Source organism: Tachypleus tridentatus, chromosome 3 (genome assembly GCF_004210375.1).
Source record: "Tachypleus tridentatus isolate NWPU-2018 chromosome 3, ASM421037v1, whole genome shotgun sequence".
Classification (NCBI taxonomy): domain Eukaryota; kingdom Metazoa; phylum Arthropoda; class Merostomata; order Xiphosura; family Limulidae; genus Tachypleus; species Tachypleus tridentatus.
The window spans coordinates 108,377,988-108,396,319 of NC_134827.1; the positions used below are offsets into that span (position 1 = coordinate 108,377,988).

General features: G+C 34.2%; 1 protein-coding gene across 1 annotated transcript; it reads right to left on the reverse strand.

Moving 5' to 3' along the window:
- Positions 1 to 2,992: 2,992 nt before the first annotated feature.
- Positions 2,993 to 8,953, reverse strand: LOC143247711 (uncharacterized). The gene is made up of 7 exons (XM_076496129.1): positions 8,734 to 8,953; positions 7,881 to 7,983; positions 7,653 to 7,749; positions 7,303 to 7,413; positions 5,685 to 5,744; positions 5,236 to 5,442; positions 2,993 to 3,345 (listed from the first exon to the last, which is right to left on the reverse strand). Exons 2-7 carry the CDS (start codon positions 7,932 to 7,934, stop codon positions 3,170 to 3,172), a joined length of 705 nt encoding a protein of 234 aa, XP_076352244.1. The 5' UTR covers positions 7,935 to 7,983; positions 8,734 to 8,953; the 3' UTR covers positions 2,993 to 3,169.
- Positions 8,954 to 18,332: the final 9,379 nt, after the last annotated feature.

Consider the following 18,332-nt stretch of genomic DNA (forward strand, 5'->3'; position numbering starts at 1 on the left):
ACATGTCAAACAAAACTCAACATACTAAGTGAAACCAAATAAACACAGCCACAAAATCTATGCTCACCAGATAAAATTAACGATGAATTAGACAAAATAAAACAATACTTCATCAACATCAATAAGTTTCCTCAACAAACCGTAGAAAACATTATACGCACACACCTTGACAGAAAGCAAAATCAACTAATAAAAGTAAATATATCCCATGAATCAAAAAATCACTAAACTATATACTGCTGCATACCATATGTTCCTGACATCAGTGAAAAAATAACCAACATTTGGCAAAAATTAGTAACAAAATATGACATTCCAGTTAATACCAAATTTATTCAAAAACCCGGCACAAAACTGAGGTCTATACTATGTAAAACTACACTGACAAACACCACACCAACATTATTTATAAAATACAATGTGATAACTGCCACGACTTCTATATTGGAGAAACAAGTAGAAAAATGGAAACCAGATTCAAAGAACATAAAAAGTCACCTTCGCACGTTTTCGAACACTGTAAGTCAAATAAACACAACATAACCATAGAAAACACTCAAATACTAAATAAAGAAACAAACATAAACAAACACAAAATCAAAGAAGCCTTACTTATACAACGACTTAACCCCAAAATAAACCAATACAAAGGAACAACTTTATACCTATATTATTAAATATAATCAAACATCTAAGCACGCCCTCTACATTCCTACACTCAGTTACACAACCCCCTTCAAACATATGGTCAGCTCTCGGTCAGTTACCTTTTTCTTTGTGAACCTGACGATGACCGAAGAAGGTCGAAACGTTGTTCGCTCCTCTACGTAGTGTTTTCTCTCTCCATACCATCCGTTTTTAAATATATAATACACGCTTTACGTTGAGACAACTAAAAACATTACTGGCTTTACAATAATATAATTAAAATAGTACTAACTTTATACATTACGTCATGACCTTCCTATGGATTTAATTGAGTTCATCCTAGGACTAATTACAACAGTGTGATCTGGATAGTGTGTTAGTTGTTTTACCACAAAGGAGGGTTTTGGCAAAGCAACCAACACAGCATTTATAAATATGTGTCTTTTAACAGATGGAACATCATGTAGAACTGATCGAAATGAGAATAAAAACACACATGAATCTTTGTACTTTGTATACACGGCGAAACTAGCGATTAACAGCTTGCATATATTGATATATAAACAGTAAACGTCTGATCAAATTAATATTCAATCTTTACCGTAACCTAAATATTTTCACTCTCTGTCTTTTAAGCACTGAGAACGTCTTAATTTTGTACTGTTGATTTTACAAGTATACACACCTATATCTCAGTTGTCCACTGCATTCATACTTACAAGTATACACACCTGTGTCTCAGTTTTCCATACATTCATACTTACAAGTATACACACCTATATCTCAGTTGTCCATTCCATTCATACTTACAAGTATTCACACCTATATCTCAGTTGTCCACTCCACTCATACTTACAAGTATACACACCTATATCTCAGTTTTCCATACATTCATACTTTCAAGTATACACACCTATATCTCAGTTGTCCATTCCATTCATACTTACAAGTATACACACCTATATCTCAGTTGTCCACTCCACTCATACATACAAATATACACACCTATATCTCAGTTGTCCATACATTCATACTTACAAGTAAATACACCTATATCTCAGTTGTCCACTCCATTCATACTTACAAGTATACACACCTATATCTCAGTTGTCCACTACATTCATACTTACAAATATACACACCTATATCTCAGTTGTCCACTCCATTCATACTTACAAGTATACACACCTATATCTCAGTTGTCCATACATTCATACTTACAAGTATACACACCTGTATCTCAGTTGTCCACTCCATTCATATTAACAAGTATACACACCTATATCTCAGTTGTCCACTCCATTCATACTAACAAGTATATACACCTATATCTCAGTTGTCCATTACATTCATACTTACAAGTATACACACTTATATTTCAGTTGTCCACTACATTCATACTTACAAGTATACACACCTATATCTCAGTTGTCCATTACATTCATACTTACAAGTATACACACTTATATTTCAGTTGTCCACTCCATTCATACTAACAAGTATATACACCTATATCTCAGTTGTCCATTACATTCATACTTACAAGTATACACACTTATATTTCAGTTGTCCATTCCATTCATACTTACAAGTATACACACCTACATCTCAGTTGTCCACTCCATTAACACTTTATTTATTCAATGTATTTTAATACGTAGTATTAGTTTACGTGTTTTGTGTATTATAATACACATGCCAATGGATTTTATTTCGAAGATTCAACTTACGTTTTTTATATTTCGCTGTGGTGTCTGTCTTATTTCTTGTTGGTTCTCGTAGCTCAAACAAAATATTAAATTCTGTGTCGATTAGCGATAGGAGGCTCGTGAATATCCGTACACAAAACATTCGTTTATAAGATAAACAAACACGCTTAGAGTTTATAATTAATGGTACCACTAGTTGACGAAGGAAGTGTTGGTAACTAACAGAACAGTGACTTGTAGAAGACAGAAGATGGATCTGAAACTTTGACATGCTTCTGACAAGCAGATGTCAAGACAAATATGGAGAAAAACATCCGGATTTTCTGTGATTTTAATTTTTATTGGAAACGCTAGGCCTGTAATACTTGGATTCCTACTACACACAACAATTTCTTCAAAAGACGATCTTCGAAATTAAACTAACGACATCAGGTATATCGGAGTTAATGTTTTTGATATTTTTATTATTTGGTTAATTCGACACAAAACAGACGTCTTTATTCATTCTATATTTTCAATGCTAGCTTTCTTTATTTTTTCAAAGAACGTGTTCACCTTCTGGTGGGTTTAATTGAGCCAATGTTATGAGTCATGACAAGTGCACAGTATTTGACAATAAAAACAATAACAGCCAACCCAGTGTTATATTTTTATTTTAATACCATATCGCTGTCAGGTCTGTTTTGTTCTAAACAATACAATTTTTACTTTATACAGGACAAACGTAACTCGAACCGTGACCTCCCAGAGGGTTTCAAAATTACGTTGTATATTTACTTAAAAGTGAGAATTTGTGGGCTGCAAGGAAAACACTATAACAGGAGGTTGCAACACAGCCCTATAATGCCCAGAATTATGATACCTCCCATACACATAAACCCTACATTCAACAACCAGAAGGCAAAATTGTAAAGGATCGGATGGCAGAAGGCACTTTTTTCTTTTGGATCTGAAGAAGGTTTATTACTCCCAAACACCCAGACGCATCCTAAAGGATAAACAGAATTAGTTAATAATACATGTGACCCAACACTCACCCTCCAAACAGGCAAATTATAAAGTGTAGCTTTCACTTTTTAAAACATCTAGATGAAGCCTTGTGACACATTATTGAACTCAGTATTGTGACACATTGTTAACTTTAAAACAACTAAATAAGGTTTTGTGACACATTACTTAACTCAATATTGTGACACATTGTTAACTTTAAAACAACTTGGTAAAGTTTTGTGACACATTATTGAACTCAATATTGTAACACATTGTTAAATTTAAAACAACTAGATAAAGCTTTGTGACACATTATTTAACTCAATATTATGACACATTGTTAACTTTAAAACAACAAAATAAAGTTTTATGACATTATTTAATAATTGTTGTAACACGTTAACTTTAAAAACAACAAAATACGGTTTCGTGACACTTTGTTTAACACAAGTGTTGTAACCAATGTTAATTTTAAAATAACTAGGTAAAGTTTCGTGACACAATATTAACCTTATGTGTCACTTACCTAAACGCAACACGATCAGTTTTTGTTTCATAGTTTCACGTAATGACACAAAATGCTTGCCATCACACAGTCGTTTGTAACTTTTCACCGATAGATTGCAGCACCAACATGCACGCGACGATGTTGTTTCAGGTACACAACACTTTGTATTAGGAAATGTTAACAAAAATCGTAAAAAGTTGAGACACTTACTAAAGCCAGTGTTCAAATTAGGATTTGAGACCATATTTGAACAGATCTCGTAGAGTGCTTTTTAAAAGGCCCGGCATAGCCTAGCGCGTAAGGCGTGCGACTCGTAATTCGCGGGTTCGCGCTCGCGTCGCGCTAAACATGCTCGCCCTTTCAGCCATGGTGGTATATAATGTGACGGTCAATCCCACTATTCGTTGGTAAAAGAGTAGCCCAAGAGTTGGCGGTGGGTGGTGATGACTAGTTGCCTTCCCTCTTGTCTTACACTGCTAACTTAGGGACGGCTAGCACAGATAGCCCTCGAGTAGCTTTGTGCAGAAATTTCCAAACAAACAAACAAGCTTTTTAAAAACGTAATTTTACAAATTTTTATCCAATAAACGATGTAACAAATGAATCCCCTGTCACAAGTGTTTCTGAATGAATACAGATAAACCTTGAGAGTCCTAAATACACTTCTTACGGTGGTGAGAGGACACTTAAGGAGTTTTTTTTTTTTTAGAATATCCATTGGAATGTAAACAGTGATTCAAGTTTAAGTTTATGGTTGCAGTTAAGCCTGTTAAGAGCTAGAAAGGTTGAAACTTTGCCATATATTTGAATTTGTTTTTAGAAAACACCAAATCTGTAATAATGTCATTCTGGGATTTTTTTTATATTTAAGAAGTTGCGTTTTTTTGTTGTTGTTTGTGTGCATGTGTGTGAAAGACTGTTAAGAAAGGACAATAAGATGATAACAATCCTAAAAATAAGTGAACGACGTAAACGTAGTGAGCAGCAGATTCAAACTGTTTTATGTGTTGGTTGCTGTGGTCTGCATGTGTGGTCGTAGAAAGCACTTCTTTTATGATAATTTAACTTCCAAATGTCTAGTTTAACACTGAGCACAGCATGGCTAGCTGGTTAGAGCGCTAGAGTCGTAATCTGAGAGTCGTGGGTTCGAATTCCCATCACACTAAACCCTTTCAGCCGTGATGGCGTTATAATGTAATGAGCAATTACACTATTCGTTGGTCGAAGAATAGTCATAGTGCTAAGTTCAAAAAACAAACAGTATTTTCATGTTGAACTATGAGGATAAACACACACACAACAGAAAGTATCACAGAACATTTAAATGTGTAACATGAAACTCGATTCGCTAAATATCATGTTTTAGCAAACATCAAGTACCTGCAATAAACCATCCGAATGCCAAGAAGTTCAGCAAAGTTGTAACACTCCCAATGACAGTGACCCCTGTTGGCTTAACTGGATCACTAATTCGTTTTAATCTGTCCAGAACAATCATCAGATTGCTTATCACCAATAGGGATCCACTAACGATAAGCATGACGGGAATGTGTGCCTCAAGGGGACAGTCGTTTATGTATTTAGTTCCTAGGAAAAGATATATATGTCTGTATATGTCATGCATACATCCATACACTTTACACCAAGACTTTTAATTAAAATTATGAATAAATCTTGCCAGTGAAAAACAAAATATGTCTACTCAAAAGTATAAATTAATGTAAAACGCTAAGCCGAGTAAATCAGTAATAATTTAGGTATATCATCTTATAAAGCAAGTAATGTTCTTGGTTTTGTTATTATATTTTTTACGTGATTCTTTAACTTACCGATAATGATCATGGAAAGTGGAACTCCAAGAGTAAAAAGTAAAAATATCGTCCAAATAACTGTTGAAAGAAATAAAGTTTATATTATATGCATGATGTAATTTGATTTCAACTGAACTTGTTATTAAATCAGTTAACTTTAAGAACTGCAAAGTTGCCTTCAAAAACAAACAAATACGGTTACAAAATGTATATATTAAAACAGAGAAACTTATGTTGTCAAGACTACACTAAGTGTAGGATTAGGTTTCATGAACGTAGGTTTAGGTGTCCAAATGAAAAAAAAAAAGAATGTATTTGAAAACAAAAATGTAGAATTAGGCTTAATATACACAGTTTGTTTGAGAATCAGGGAAAAAGTAGTCTAAAACAAAGTGCAAAATTAGGCTTAACTAAAAAAAACAAAGTGCGAGATTAGGTTTAAAGAACATAGGTTTCGATGTCCAAACAAAAAAAAATATGTTGTTAAAAACAATGGGCGAGATTAGGCTTAACTAAAAAACAAAGTTCGAGATTAGGCTTGACTGACATCGTTTAGGTATCAGAATCATGAAAAGGAAGTAGTCTAAAAACCAGGAAAAGAATGTACTTAAAACCCATAAAGTACAATATTAGGCTGAATAAAACAGTTTATGTATAAGAATCGGGATATGAATGTAGTAAAAAATCAGGCTTAACTAACAAAATTAAAACAGAGAAAGGTATGCAGGTAAAGATACATGAAATACATGTGTTGGCTCAGAGTCGCAAGATTTCTGTGTAAGAGATAATTTAATGAAATAGTCTTGCAAATACGTAGCAAATAATTCATTTATCATATGAGCATCTTAATCTTAGCTATACTTATATTTAATCATATCAATAAACTGAAAATAACGCAACATTGGTGAAATTAAACAGAATGTACGTTATGTACAAGTGTTCAAAACATATTTCTTTGGAACTTAGATAAGGGAAAGAATGGAGTTAAAAACACTCACAAAGGGTCCCCCGCTAGTACAGCGGTAAGGATTTACAACGCTAAAATCAGGGGCTCGGTTCCCATCAGTGGACTCAGCAGATAGCCCGAGGTGGCTTTGCTATAAGAAAACACCCATACACAAAGTTCATAATTAGGCTTAACTAAGGATGTATGTTAAAACTGGGAGACAAATGCTACAGTTCAACTTTCAGCTGTAGAAATGATACAAACATGAAATTTAATCCCACTACTCGATTTAAAGAGTTACACAAAGTAGTTCAAAGTTAGGAACAGCTGCTACTCCCACCCACCCCCAATAGCACATCGTTATGTCTGCGGACTAACACCGCTAAAAACCGGGTTTCGGTACTATGGTGGGCGGAGCACAGATAGCCTATTGTGTAGCTTTGGGCTTAATTCTAAACAAACAAACAATTTAAAATGTCCAATTCATTTGAACCTATTGTTTTCTCAGTGCAAAGAAAGATAATGGCCTGGCTGCACCCTGTTCTTTGTGGGGAATCGAACCTTGGATTTTTAGTGGTATCTGTAAAATTACCACTCATCCACCGGGGGGAGGAACTCCTTTGAACCTATGACGTCATGCGGCTATCAGAGGTCAAAAGTAACATCGTTATTCTATAGGTAAGGACTTACTGGAACTGAAAATCATATTGAAAAACTGCCTCACGAAGTCCACCTTTCCTGAAGAATTTTCCTTTAGTTTCCGCATTTCATAGATCACGTGTTTGTAGATCGGTGGCTCGTCTGAAACCGCAAACGGACACTCAAATTAGCAAACGTAAAATTACGAAGATATCAAAAATATTTTATTAGCAAGTGCAACTTGAATAAGCAAAATTAACCAAACCCAGTATTACTTTATCTAACAGAGAAATTTTCTGTTCACAGTCGATGCAAATGAAAATTTAACTTAAAATAACAAATAAAAATAATTTTAAACTACACATGACTGTATCGTTAAATTTCCAACACCCAAGACTTACTTTTTGGGGGAGACTCGTAATTTGGTGGGACATTAGATGTGCTGCCGTAGTCGTTAGATGGCGCGGCATTAGTTGTTTTTATCTTTTCGAGATCTTCCTAATGATAAAAAAAGAGTCATATATATTTGTTATTGTAATTCATATTTACATCTAATATTAATAACTATCACCTATTCACTGTACATTCAACTTTATTCTGGTTAAAACATATAATAAGTGGTATTATACCATTTCAGCAGAGCCAAGGAGATCCTCTCTGCTTGCATTTATAGGTTTTTCCATCTTTGATCATACAGAAGAATAAATAAAGCTGGTACAGTCAACAAAATTCCTGTAAAAAGATAAAGAAAAAAGTCAGTGCTGACATCTAACTGTTCATCTCATTACAGTCTAAGAAGCTTTCACTTGATCAGCTAGCAGCTCTACCTGTATTTTGTTTATTCAACCAGGATATTACGTAACAATTAGAGTGAACCGTTTCTCTGTGTAATTTTTAAGTTATTGAGAAAACTATTATGTTATTTTCGGAACACGAGGATTTTAAAAATATATTAATACAATTGGAACCGCGTTTTGTTAAGTTATACTGTTATTAGTTGGCCCACCGATTTTCCTCTAAAAACTCGTGATTCTCGAACTAAAAAAACGTTTGGGAATCACTGCTTTGGCCTCTCAGTTTTAAATTGGGACAACTTACAGAGATGCTCCTTTACTGAGGGCTCTGTATGAATATCTGAAATGAACAAATTACATCTGAGCACGTTCGTACACGTTTCCTGGTATGTTTTTTGTTTATTATACCCTCATTTATTCGATAACCATAAATAATAATAAAAATAGAACGCACACGTAAATGGGTGACAACAGCGACGCAAGAGAGCGTTGTTGAACGTAGCAATGTCTAATTGACGAATGAATGCAAAAGATTGTCTGTGCAGTTGATGCCCTTGGTATATGTCACAGTGAGACCTCTGGCGGTTTCTAGGCTTATGTATATAAAGTAATTTTAAAGAGGGGTGAGCAAATAAACCTCGAAACGTCTTCAACACAACGAGTTGTTTTAATAATTGAAGTTGCTTACCTTTACAACAGAATGGTCACATTCTCTGGTTGATTGAGAGAATACTTGAATTCCAACTAAGCCTTAACTGTGCGGAAACAGGAAATAGGTAACTGTATGCACAACGTTCCACGTGTCTCTTCCCGGAACCTCAGAAAGTCGGGTAGTGCGGAACAATTCTTAGATCAAAAGAACCACAATAGATTCTGACGTCCACTAGTCGCCTTTTTTGTGGTCTGTTTGTTCAAATATACAAAACAAGCTGGTGATATTTCAGTCTGTATAGAGCGCATGCGCACAAAACTGCCTTTTAGTGTCACAATTTTTCCAACTTGTAGTTATTTTGTGCGCAGTTTTCCCCCTTTGTTTTGTTTATACGTCAATATTCATTCCAGTTCGTGGTTTCTCATTGTTTAAGAGCTCTTTGTAAATTAGCTGCCTTTACTTCATTTTGAAAATAACTTTTATGTATAATTGCAATTTGTTGTATAAGTTTTTCTTCATGCATCGTCCAAATGCTCATAGTATCCTATCAAATTCATGGCAAATTTTATGACGGCCCGGCATGGCCAGGTGGGTTAAGGCGTTCGACTTGTAATCTGAGGGTGGCGGGTTCGAATCCCCGTCGCACCAAACGTGCTCGCCCTTTCAGTTGTAGGGGCGAGATAATATGACGGTCAATCCCACTATTCGTTGGTAAAAGAGTAGCTCAAGAGTTGGCGATAGGTAGTGTTGACTAGCTGCCTTTTCTCTAGTCTTACACTGCTAACTTAGAGACGGCTAGCGCAGATAGCCCTCGTGTAGCTTTGCGCGAAATTCAAAAAAAAATTGTGATAAACGGTATTTTTCTTGAAGTTATTGTTGAATTTCTCGCAAAGCTAAAAAGAGATATTTGTGTCAGCCCTAACTTTGAAATAATACTTTACAGGGAAAATATGTAGTAATTTCCACTAACTGGCTCCCGAGGGGCCCAACGATATCTCTGCGGACTACAGCGCTAGAAACAGGATTTCGATACCTTTGGTGGCAAACCACATACATCTCATTGTATAGCCTTGTGTTTAACTTCCACCCCCTCACCTGTGGTACAGCGGTATGTCTGTGGACTTACAATGATAGAAACTGAGTTTCGATACGCCTAGTGGGGGGAGCACAGATAGTCCATTGTGTAGCTTTGTGGTTAACTTGAAACAAACAAATCGCTTACCGCCAATTCTTGGGTTACTCTAATCGAATAGCCTGGATCGTGATTTTTTATTTTCTTTTTTTACGTCAATTAACAGAATGCCAATCACAGATCTTCTGATCCGCAGTCTGACACATTAACTATCACCAGGTGGCGCATTCGATCTACCAAACGATCAGTTAAGTTCTGACTATAATAATTTTAATTAATGTTTGATTTCTATTTTTAAGAATATTTTTCATTTTTTATCCAAAAAAATATTATAAGGTTGTTTATTTGAAAGTTTGCGGGAATATTTCAAAGGTTTAAGGTTTTTAATTGAATAAAACATATTCTTAAATAATCTGCACAGTTGACTATTTTGAGGACGTGTATAAAATAACAGAAAGAAGACGGAAAACATTAACCGAATATTTATAAAAAAATCAGTGCAATAGATACGTAATTCTAAGCAATTAATATTAAATACTGATCAGATCAAACAATCTGCGTGAAATTCAACTCCTTAATCCCCAACACAAATTAAATACACTGTTGAATAGCCTTACTGTTTCTGGTATTTTCAGCAGTAAACCCAATAATATCTCACAAGATTTGGTCAGCAAAAGATGCCCCCCAATGGCATAGCGGTATGTTTGCAAACTCATGTCTCTAGAAACCGGGTTTCGATACCCGTGGTGGGCAGAGCACAGATAGCTCATTCAGCAGAGGATATTCAGGTTACTCCTAAGTCCGTAATCCGTGAGGCCTGGCATGGCTAGATGGTTATGGACCTTAGTTCTCAATCTGAGGGCCGCGGATTCTAATCTCCGTCTCACCAAAAATGCTTGCACTTTTAGCCATGGGAGCATTATTATGTTACAGTCAATTCCACTGAGGCCGCAAAGTTGTATATGCACCCCGAGTTTGGAGTTTGTAGATTTAGAGATGTGGCCATGCCGAAGGAACAGACACACGGAGAGATAGAGACATTCGCACTTATATATGTCTGTATAATACTAATTTGTGCGTTTCTTTAAAATAAGAATACTGTTTTAATAAATACATAGTTTATCCACTAATCTATGGTGATATAGATAACTATAAATTTTTATTGTTTTTTTTATATTCACAACAAAGAATGATTTTTGTAATAACAAAATACAAGACGTTGGACACTTTCGACTGTATAACTGAATAGTTTAAACATATTCAAGTAAAATGAATAAGCTTATATTAATACAAACATAAACCCCATCTCTAGAAGATGTAAATCGAAAACAAGAAACTGAAGGCAATTTCCCATTTGGTATTTTACTTCATATGGGATGGAAATAATTAACTGTTGAAGATTCATAAGTTTAACTATTACTGATGGCATCAGATACAGTAAATGTAGTGTTAAATTGTCGTATACGTTCTGTTTTACTTTTGGACCCGGCATGGCCAAGCGTGTTAAGTAAGGCGTTCGACTCGTAATCCGAGGGTCGCGGGTTCGAATCCCGGTCACACAAAACATGCTCGCCCTTTCAGCCGTGGGGGCGTTATAATGTGACGGTCAATTCCACTATTCGTTGGTAAAAGAGTAGGCAGTGGGTGGTGATGACTAACTGCCCTCCCTCTAGTCTTCCACTGCTAAATTAGGGACGGCTAGCGCAGATAGCCCTCGAGTAGCTTTGCGCGAAATTCGAAACAAACAAACAAACTGTTTTACTTTTATCTTATATCACAAAATTTAGCGTGCAATAAAACGAACTTTTGTTTTTTTTATTATAATTAGTTTTCGGGGATTTTTCATTTCAATAAATATAATTTAAATACAATTGTATAATTAAGGTTATATTTTTATAATTGATATGAATCGCCTAGTAACTTTTTTATGTTTTGGTTTGTGTTTTTCATGAGTATTTTATAAATATTATAATTATTTAATTTTTTAAAATTAATTTAATGAAATTGAAGAAAGGCTTGTTTAGAGCATATTTTCAAATCCAAGTTTCGGTTGCTTATTTTGTGACGGAAATATTTCAATCCACGGCTTACTTGGTTAAAGAGAAAAGAATTAAAGTTTTATTGCAAATGAGTACGAATATCAAAAGTTTCTTAAAACAAATAATAAAGTTTTATTTCCCTGAACTTACAAAAAAGATCTTTCGTTGAAGTAAGTAAATTCGACTTCTTATTTTGAGTAATTTAGTTGTCACGTTAGTGTTAACTTAGGCTTACGTTAGCTAAGACTAGTTAAAGTTCGTTAAGCGAAAATGTAATCTCAAAGTTTGAGCAGAATAATTTAGTTGTATGAGTGTTCAGGCTATTTGTTAATATCAATTATTCAACTAATTAATACTAATTAAGTTGTGTTGAGAAGAGAGATAAATTATAGATTTTTTTTTCGTCACTAATTGACAAGTTCTTCACCGGGATTCAATTGGAAATGCATGTTTCAAATTCGTCTGTTTTCGCGCTTAGATAAGGTTTGGAGTTTATTAATTCGTGCTGAATTTGAAACTCAAAGTCAGGACATATTTTTATTATTATGTTTTTAGTATACTCTTAGAAACAAGTCATTCTTTTCAGGTTAAAGAAGTGAAGCCAGTTAGACACAGAAAATCATTACAGAATAATTGGTATTAATAAGTAGGTTTGTATTTACGTATACAAGTTAGTATTACTTCTAATACCAGTAATAACTGTTACCACGAGTAATAGACTACTGAGTACGAACGTTTTTAGAATTAAATAATAAATTCACAGAAATTCAAAACAATTTTACTTAATTTAAACAAATAATAAATCATCTAATTTAGACTTGTATCAACTATAAATGTTAGTCAAAAGTTTCAACAAAAATCAGTGTACAGTAGCATGTTTTCATGGTGTAGGTAAAGCTTTCATCAGCACTTTGGTACAGCGGGTTTTATGGACCAAGTGTAACAATTGCTGGGTAATTTTCATTAATTCTCCAACTTTCTGAAAGTATAAAAATTAGGGCAAGCATGGTAAGTACCTTTTTAGAACTTTGTTTCTGAGGTATGGTGTACCGTGAGGTAGTTACCTTCACCGTGTATATTAAGCATGTCAGTAGCACACATACCATTATAGTTAGCTCCACCTCGTATATCAAGCATGTCAGTAGCATATCATTATAGTTAGCTCCACCTTGTATATCAAGCATGTCAGTAGCACACATACCATTATAGTTAGCTCCACCTCGTATATCAAGCATGTCAGTAGCATATCATTATAGTTAGCTCCACCTTGTATATCAAGCATGTCAGTAGCACACATACCATTATAGTTAGCTCTGCCTTGTATATCAAGCATGTCAGTAGCACACATACCATTATAGTTAGCTCCACCTTGTATATCAAGCATGTCGGTAGCATATATACCATTATAGTTAGCTCCACCTTGTATATCAAGCATGTCAGTAGCATACATACCATTATAGTTAGCTCCACCTTGTATATCAAATATGTCAGTAGCATACATACCATTATAGTTAGCTCCACCTTGTATATCAAGCATGTCGGTAGCATATTATTATTGTTAACTCCACCTTGTATATTAAGCATGTCAGTAGCACACATACCATTATAGTTAGCTCCACCTTGTATATCAAGCATGTCAGTAGCATACATACCATTATAGTTAGCTCCACCTTGTATATTAAGCATGTCAGTAGCACACATACCATTATTGTTAGCTCCACCTTGTATATTAAGCATGTCAGTAGCACACATACCATTATAGTTAGCTCCACCTTGTATATCAAGCATGTCAGTAGCATACATACCATTATAGTTAGCTCCACCTTGTATATCAAGCATGTCGGTAGCATATTATTATTGTTAGCTCCACCTTGTATATCAAGCATGTCAGTAACACACATACCATTATTGTTATCTCCACATTGTATATTAAGCATGTCAGTAGCACACATACCATTATAGTTACCTCCACCTTGTATATCAAGTATGTCAGTAACATAGCATTATTGTTTTTAATGAAAATACTGTATGTGTATACAATAGTGCAATGTGGCTATACAGAACTGTTGACAACTAATAAATGTGTATACAATAGTGCAATGTGGCTATACAGAACTGTTGACAACTAATAAATGTGTATACAATAGTGCAATGTGACTATACAGAACTGTTGACAACCAATAAATGTGTATACAATAGTGCAATGTGACTATACAGAACTGTTGACAACCAATAAATGTGTATACAATAGTGCAATGTGACTATACAGAACTGTTGACAACCAATAAATGTGTATACAATAGTGCAATGTGACTATACAGAACTGTTGACAACTACTAAATGTGTATACAATAGTGCAATGTGACTATACAGAACTGTTGACAACTACTAAATGTGTATACAATAGTGCAATGTGACTATACAGAACTGTTGACAACCAATAAATGTGCATACAATAGTGAAATGTGACTATACAGAACTGTTGGCAACTAATAAATGTGTATACAATAGTGCAATGTGGCTATACAGAACTGTTGACAACTACTAAATGTGTATACAATAGTGCAATGTGACTATACAGCACTGTTGACAACCAATAAATGTGTATACAATAGTGCAATGTGACTATACAGAACTGTTGACAACCAATAAATGTGTATACAATAGTGCAATGTGACTATACAGAACTGTTGACAACTAATAAATGTGTATACAATAGTGCAATATGACTATACAGAACTGTTGACAACTAATAAATGTGTATACAATAGTGCAATGTGGCTATACAGAGCTGTTGACAACTACTAAATGTGTATACAATAGTGCAATGTGACTATACAGAACTGTTGACAACTAATAAATGTGTATACAATAGTGCAATGTGGCTATACAGAACTGTTGACAACTAATAATGCACTAACCTCAATTTTTATTAAATTCAAGTAAACATTGGTGCAAGAAATGTGTGATGAAAATAAATACACATAAATAACATACATTTGTGATGATGAGAAACCCAGTTGAAGTAAAAATGTATTCTCAAGACAGCTGGTATGGGTATTAGCACTTTAATGAAAATAAAGTAGAGAACAACGGTTTGAACTTCTTAGGTCATCTTCAGGTCGACAAAAATAATATAAAAGTTTGTCTGGAGGAAAGTAAGCTATATGGGAAACGTATATGACAAGAGAAGTGTATGTTACCTGTAAATCGTAGATTAATGTAAGAGTATCCAGGTTTGGTGTGCTATAATGGTGTCAGATTGAACATTGTTTAATTATAAACAGTCCGTACCTCGATTCTCTACACAACTGACAAATTACCTAAACTGTCACGCATGTTGCTAGTTGGATTTCTTCAATGTTAGGTTAACTACTTCAGAATAAAATCTGAACACAAATCATCCATTCTTTGATCTGTGAGAGTTGTATATATTAACAGTAGGTTAATATTTATTTTAACTCCCAGTGGTTGGCTAGGTAATGTTGAATGGAGTGTATTAATTTTTTAAAATCAGACTGTTTGTGTAAGGTTTAGACATTAAAACTTTCAGCATGGGTTCGATCCCTGGGACTACTGACACCATAACCATAGTTTTCGTGCACTAACTTTTAAATTTGTAAGTGTAAGTTTGTGAACTTTGGCAGCTTGTCCGTAAATGTTGCATTGTTTTCATGTGCAAGATACAAGATTTTTTAAATTAACTCTTCACATTTGTTTAGCAATGTTTTCTCTTGCCTTATTATCTTATGCATATGTCTTTCCCAACATGTATAGTAATATTTATTTTAAGATTAAAAGTACTTTTATGCACCAGAAAAATTTCAAATTTTATATGAAAAATTACCAAATGTTTTTTTAGGAAAAAACTGTGTTTATTTTATCTGTTCTTTTCAATAACAAGTCTCTTGTCCACATGTAGTCTGTTTGATCATGTACTCACCATAAAAAAAATCAGAAAATAAATATAAGTTATGCCTATTTTAATTTGGAATTACTACAAATTATATAAGAAAATATAAATGTTCAGACTAAATAGCATAAATCTTAAAACAATATATTATATTTATTATTTTTATTACATTGCTTTTCAGCCATTGGTGGCTTAGATGTAAGTTACACTGATGTAGTGCATGTGTGCTCATGTTCCTGTATTGAGTGCTGTAAAATGACTTTTTTCTTTTTGGCTTTAGTCTGTACAAAGTGACCTGTCTTGTTTCAGTGTACTGAGTTTTTAATTGGTTATTCATAAGTCACATATAGAAGTAAGTATATGAATAAGGGACTGTTTCCAAAAATGCAAAGAGATTAGTTGAACCATTCTGTTTGATTCAGGACTTGAATAATATCTCAGCAAGTAGAAAACATACATGGTTCTTGTTTTATATTCTAGCTTGTCGGTATCTGCAAGTTGAGTTTCCAATATACAAAAAAACTATAGAATTTGTTTTTAACATGAAAAACATCTAATTTGAACCAGTGCTGCATTCAACATGACACCCAAACCTCAATGTTTAGGTGTGTTTTTATAGTATTTACTTCTACAATAAAAATTAACTAATGTATAATATGAACATTTCAATTATAATCTACAGTTTGATAACAAACTAACTGACATAAATTCATAAAATAGAGTTCACTGAAATTCAGTATGTAAGTCAAGAAATGTGATGACACAACCTTTCACTTGTGATTCATCTGGAAACGTTTAACGTGAAACTAAGCTGATAGCAAGGTGTTAACATATGATATAGCAGAGATGACATGGATGTTTATGTTATCAGCTGTATAAAAACTAAAGTTCTCTACATTTCTCATCATGAGCTGTATGGTATGGTAAAAAGATCTTCATTTAATGACCCATCTGTATTTTATTAATTTATAACCATCACATTAGTCTAGATTTTAGGTTCTGAACAGTGCTTTTAAGTTTTAAGAGATGTTAACCCAAATATATTGCTGTATTTTTGAGGCATTGATAAATAATCTTTGGTAATGGGGTGAACTTACAGTGGATTCATATTAAATGTTGTAAAGTTACATTGGATTGATGTTAAATGTTGTAAAGTTACATTGGATTCATATTAAATGTTGTAAAGTTACATTGGATTCATATTAAATGTTGTAAAGTTACATTGGATTCATATTAAATGTTGTAAAGTTACATTGGATTGATGTTAAATGTTGTAAAGTTACATCAGATTGATGTTAAATATTGAGTTCTCTGCTGGGTTATTTCCCACTGTCCTTAGTTATGCTGATAACGGAATCTGTAGCTAATTGTTTAAGTTTAAATGATAGTGAAATAATGAGTACTGTACCAACAGTGATGTTACATAGAGATGTAGGTGTACCAACAGTGATGTAATGTTACATAGAGATGTAGGTGTACCAACAGTGATGTGATGTTACATAGAGATGTAGGTGTACCAACAGTGATGTAATGTTACGTAGAGATGTAGGTGTACCAACAGTAATGTGATGTTACATAGAGATGTAGGTGTACCAACAGTGATGTAATGTTACATAGAGATGTAGGTGTACCAACAGTAATGTTACATAGAGATGTAGGTGTACCAACAGTGATGTAATGTTACATAGAGATGTAGGTGTACCAACAGTGATGTAATGTTACATAGGGATGTAGGTGTACCAACAGTGATGTAATGTTACATAGAGATGTAGGTGTACCAACAGTGATGTAATGTTACATAGAGATGTAGGTGTACCAACAGTGATGTAATGTTACATAGAGATGTAGGTGTACCAACAGTGATGTAATGTTACATAGGGATGTAGGTGTACCAACAGTGATGTTACATAGAGATGTAGGTGTACCAACAGTGATGTAATGTTACATAGAGATGTAGGTGTACCAACAGTGATGTAATGTTACATAGAGATGTAGGTGTACCAACAGTGATGTAATGTTACATACGGATGTAGGTGTACCAACAGTGATGTTACATAGAGATGTAGTTGTACCAACAGTGATGTAATGTTACATAGGGATGTAGGTGTACCAACAGTGATGTAATGTTACATAGGGATGTAGGTGTACCAACAGTGATGTTACATAGAGATGTAGGTGTACCAACAGTGATGTAATGTTACATAGGGATGTAGGTGTACCAACAGTGATGTTACATAGAGATGTAGGTGTACCAACAGTGATGTAATGTTACATAGAGATGTAGGTGTACCAACAGTGATGTAATGTTACATAGAGATGTAGGTGTACCAACAGTGATGTAATGTTACATAGAGATGTAGGTGTACCAACAGTGATGTAATGTCACATAGGGATGTAGGTGTACCAACAGTGATGTAATGTTACATAGGGATGTAGGTGTACCAACAGTGATGTAATGTTACATAGGGATGTAGGTGTACCAACAGTGATGTAATGTTACATAGAGATGTAGGTGTACCAACAGTGATGTAATGTTACATAGAGATGTAGG

Excerpts from the sequence above, each read along its gene's own strand:
- LOC143247711 (XM_076496129.1), bottom strand. The coding sequence starts at position 7,934 with ATGGAAAAACCTATAAATGCAAGCAGAGAGGATCTCCTTGGCTCTGCT. Across the intron at positions 7,750-7,880 it reads TCCTTGGCTCTGCTGAAATG|GAAGATCTCGAAAAGATAAA; the intron begins GTATAATACCAC and ends TTTTATCATTAG. Across the intron at positions 5,745-7,302 it reads CAATATGATTTTCAGTTCCA|TTATTTGGACGATATTTTTA; the intron begins GTAAGTCCTTAC and ends TTCTTTCAACAG.